Source organism: Phocoena phocoena, chromosome 1 (genome assembly GCF_963924675.1).
Source record: "Phocoena phocoena chromosome 1, mPhoPho1.1, whole genome shotgun sequence".
NCBI lineage: Eukaryota > Metazoa > Chordata > Mammalia > Artiodactyla > Phocoenidae > Phocoena > Phocoena phocoena.
The window spans coordinates 115,065,802-115,070,551 of NC_089219.1; the positions used below are offsets into that span (position 1 = coordinate 115,065,802).

The 4,750-nt window shown below is 44.7% G+C and overlaps 1 protein-coding gene across 1 annotated transcript; it reads left to right on the plus strand.

Moving 5' to 3' along the window:
• The first annotated feature begins 242 nt into the window (after positions 1 to 242).
• LOC136138620 (T-cell surface glycoprotein CD1b-2-like) lies at positions 243 to 3,776 on the plus strand. The gene is made up of 6 exons (XM_065897379.1): positions 243 to 308; positions 530 to 796; positions 1,475 to 1,753; positions 1,971 to 2,249; positions 2,730 to 2,823; positions 3,728 to 3,776. Exons 1-6 carry the CDS (start codon positions 248 to 250, stop codon positions 3,747 to 3,749), a joined length of 1,002 nt encoding a protein of 333 aa, XP_065753451.1. The 5' UTR covers positions 243 to 247; the 3' UTR covers positions 3,750 to 3,776.
• The last annotated feature ends 974 nt before the right edge of the window (positions 3,777 to 4,750 follow it).

Genomic DNA, 4,750 nt, shown 5'->3' on the forward strand with positions numbered 1-4,750 from the left:
TCAAGGAGAACAGCTGGAAGCCAGAGACTTTAAAAAAAAATCTGCAAGTCAAGGGCTGGAGCGGAAATGAGAGGCAGAGTGTGAGGACAGAGCTGTAGAAGACACAGTATTTCTGTGACGTGCAGTGTGGGTGAGGAAGAGATTTGTCAGTTGGAAGAGAGAGGAAGTCACAATAGAGTACTGAGAAAAAGGTTTGCTGAAATTAGAGATCAAACAGCAGCTCTGAGGGTCAGAAGTTCCCAACGCAATGCTGCTTCTGCCACTTCTATTGCTAGCAGTTATTGTCCCAGGTGGTGACAGTAAGGATGGTAAGAGGAACTCTGGAAGCTCCCAGAACAGGTGCAGGGGGTCTGGATGAAAGCATGCTGCTCCAGCCCTCTACGCCCATTCTGGAGGTTGGGGATGGAGCTAGAAGCCTTGGGGCAGGACAATGTTAGGCTCTGTGTTGTTGTTCAGACTCTGGGTTCTTTATCATTTCATCCTGATTCTTTCTTTCTCCTCACTCTTCTTATCCTTCCACCACCCACAGCCTTCCAGGGGCCAACCTCTTACCATGTTATCCAGATTTTGACCTTTGCCAACAGCACCTGGGCACAAGGTCAATCCTCAGGCTGGCTGGATGATTTTCAGATTCATGGCTGGGACAGTGACTCGGGCACTGCCACTTTCCTGAAGCCCTGGTCCAAGGGCAACTTCAGTGATGAGGAGATTATTGAGCTGGAGGGCCTATTCCAAGCCTACTTCATTGGATTCACCAAGGAAGTACAGGAATATGTCAGTAAAGTCCAGGTTGAATGTGAGTACAGTCCTCTGCTCCGGGGAGATTCCCAATGGTTTTTCTCTCTCCTGGTTAAGGCTATTACTCTCTTGGATCTTGGTCCCATCCTCCCACTTTACCCAACTGCATGCACACACTTCTCCAGAGTAGTCTCCAACTCTGACTCCACACCTCCAACAAGTATCCCAGATTCTTCCTGTTTCTTGCACCCCTGTGTGATAAATGAAGGTCCCCCTTTGTAACCATCTCCTGGTTTGTTTGTGCATAACTGGCTTCTCTCTAACCCCAAGGACAAAGCCCTCACTTCTCCACTCTGTGCCTGAGTGAACTGAAGTGTGACTTCCTCCTCCTCCAATCCATCTCCTCAAGCATCTCCTGCTGATCCCTTCTCTCAGTGTAACTCTCCCCTTCACCCTGGAATGCTGTACTCCTGAGTCCATCACAAGCTGCTCCCCTTCTCCCCTCATGCCCACCCTACAGCCTTACAGCAGACCATCCCCACCATTTATGACATGCATACCTTTCCCCAATGCTCTTCTTTCTGAAAAGGCTCTGAATACTGCAATTAGTTTTTGAGTCATCCCACATCTCAGACCTTTCTCCCACCCCCCAAATCCAAAGCCCCACGTCCTTTCCCCATAACTTTCTTTCTTGTTTGCTTTTTAATAACTTTGTCCCTGTTTTCCTTGTATCCAGACCCCTTTGTGATCCAGTGCATAGCAGGCTGTAAGTTGCATTCTGGGAAGTCCATAGGAAGCTTTTTGAGGGCAGCTTTAGGAGGACTGGATTTCGCGAGCATTAAGAATCATTCATGTGCACCTGCCCCAGAGGGCGGCAGCAGGGCGCAGCACTTCTGTGCACTCGTCCCTCAGTACAAAGACATCTGGGATATCATAGAGACGCTCCTCTCAGAAACCTGCCCTCGGTTTCTCCTTGGTGTCCTCGATGCAGGGAAGGCCGAACTACAGAGGCAAGGTTAGTTCTTTTCTCTTCATAAGACTTTTCTATTTCAGGTCCTGCCACTTTTGAATTCAAGAGTAGGAGGTACCTAAGGAGGGAGGGGCTTAATCAATAAATGATTTGATTCCCATAAGAGTAGAAGAGGTCACTGTCCAAACTTGTGGGTTTCTGAATGCCTATGCTCTAGATTAGAATCATAATCTGACAGTCTCCCTGCCTCTTCCTGCCCCAGTGAAGCCCGAGGCCTGGCTGTCCAGTGACCCCAGTCCTGGGCCTGGCCGTCTGTTGCTGGTATGCCATGTCTCAGGATTCTACCCGAAACCTGTGTGGGTGATGTGGATGAGGGGCGAGCAGAAGCAGTCTGGCACTCAGCGAGGTGATACCGTGCCCAATGCTGATGGGACATGGTATCTCCGAGTAACCCTGCATGTGACAGCTGGGGAGGAGACTGGCCTGAGTTGCCGAGTGAAGCACAGCAGTCTAGGAGACCAGGACATCATCATCTACTGGGGTGAGTAAGGACTGGGGCCCAGCTGGGAATGGGAGGAGATGGTCCTCAAGCACAGAGGAAGGGACTGGGAAAATGGAGGGATTTGATGGATGAGATAGGGAGGGACGGGGGTGGAGAAAGGAATGGAGTGAGGGAAGGAGAGAGAGAGAGAGGCAGAGAGTCAGAGAGAGAAAAAGAGACAGAGAGATAGAGGTTGAGATTTATTCCTGGGACTACAGTTCCAAGAGGAATGAAAATAGATGATCTAAGGTATAGAAGAGATAAGAATGAAGGACTTATAGACTGGGTGGGATGGGGTAAGAGGGAGAGACAAAGGGTGGCTGTGGATATATGATATCCAGGAATATGAGGGAGAGAATCACAGATGCCTATGCGTCAGAAGCTGATAGTGGTGGTGCTGACACTCAGGTGGGTAACAAAGCCAGGAGAACTAGAGAATGGGTTTGAAGTGATATCCCTGTGTCCTCTCCCAATTGCCAGGTCACCCCACCTCCGTCAGATTGATACTTTTGGCAATATTAGTGCCCTCCTTGGTCCTTTTGATATGTCTTGCATTATGGTTTTTGAGGCGCTGGTGAGTTTTCCTTTTTAATCTTTCTTTTTTGTCCATCCTCTCACTCTTTCCCTCCATTTTATCTATTACATAGTTTAGCCTCAGTATTTCCAGCAGACCCTTTCCCATTTCTTCCCCACTCCCATCTTTAGGTAAATCTATTTTTTAAAAAAATATTTATTTATTTATTTGGTTGTGCTGGGTCTTAGTTGCAGCAGGCGGACCCCTTAGTTGCAGCACGTGGATTCCTTAATTGAGGCAGGTGGGCTCCCCAGTTATGGCTCATGGGCTCCTTAGTTGTGACATACAAACTCTTAGTTGCGGCATGCGTGTGGGATCCAGTTCCCTGACCAGGGATTGACCCAGGCCTGCTGCATTGGGAGCACAGAGTCTTATCCACTGTGCCACCAGGGAAGTCCTGATAAATCTATTTTTTAAAAATTGTGGTAAAATATACATGACTTAAAAACTTACTGCATTAGTCATTTTTAAACATACAGTTTAGTAATATTAAGTACATTCACATTTTGTGCAACCCATCTCTAGAACTTTTTTTATCTTGTAAACTAAAACTCTGCCCATTAAACCACATTCCCCATTCCTTGCTCCCCTAGTCCCTGGCAACCACCATGCTACTTTCTGTCTATATGAATCTGATTACTCTAGGTACCTCATATAAATGGAATCATCACTATTTGTCTTTTTGTGACTGGTTATTCCACTTAGCATAATGTCCTTATAATTCATTCATGTGGTGTTATGTATTAGAATTTCTTTCCTTTTTAAGGCTGTTTTGTTTATCCGTTCAGCTGTCGATGGACATTTGGGTTGATTCTACCTTTTGGCTATTGTGAATAATGCTGTTATGAACATGGTGTACAAATATCTCTTATGTAGAACAATTTTTTGCTTGTGGTCTTAACAGGTCCTTTCAGAATATCTCATGAGCCCTCACCATGTCTCCATTTCCATTTGGGATCAGTAACCAGGAGTCCAGAAACTCTGTCAGCCCAGGAGTCAACCTCATCGTATTTTATCAAATAATCATCAGATTTGGACAAATCAGAGTGCCCATAGTTTGTAAGATAAATCACAATTTATACACTAGCAGAAAAATAATTAAAAATTGTTATTATGAGACAATATCAATAGTAGGGTCCACTCAGATTTCATAGATGTGAGGTGAGAAAGAATATACCTCGGAATAAGTGAAATGATGTCCATGACTTAACAGTGACATCCCCTTGGCTTCTTATTTGAACTCTTTTGTTGTGATTCTGCTGAAATATCATTTGTTAAAGTGAGCTAACTATAATTATGCTGAGATAATTGTATTTGCAGAGATGCTGAACTATTTTAACATAGTATCTCTGTCTCTGCTTGGACGATTTTCTAACCATGAGGGCCAGCTGAGCAGCTTCTTTCTCCAGGAAGCCTTCTTTAATGCTACAGTGAAAGTAACCCTCCCTTGTGTGCTGTCATGCAGAGATCCACATTACTCTGTACCCACAACGTTGCAGTTCTTTTTGTTTTTCTTTTCTTTCTACTTATAAGTTCCTGGAGAGAAAGGTTTGCTCTAGATGGATCCCAGGCAAGATCTCTCACTTGCATATGTGTTTGTTTAATAAAATAATCTAAGTTGCTATAACTGCCACGTTAATGGTCTTTTTTTTTCAATATTATCTCCTTCCTTTTTTTCCTCTTTAGTTGACATTCTAGAGTTTCCTCTTATTGAGATATTCTTACATAGCAAAAAATATCACACTCTCCTTGTTTCTGCCCTGAGCTCCTCTGGAGAAAACCACTTCTGCCCATATTATAACTACAGTTTACATATAAAGATTAATCAGAAAAGGATCCTGTTTCTCATTTCCCAGTGCGAATGCATGAGAGGCAGGATGGGTGAGGAGTAATAGTGCAGATGGGTTGTTAAATATTCAAGCAAAGA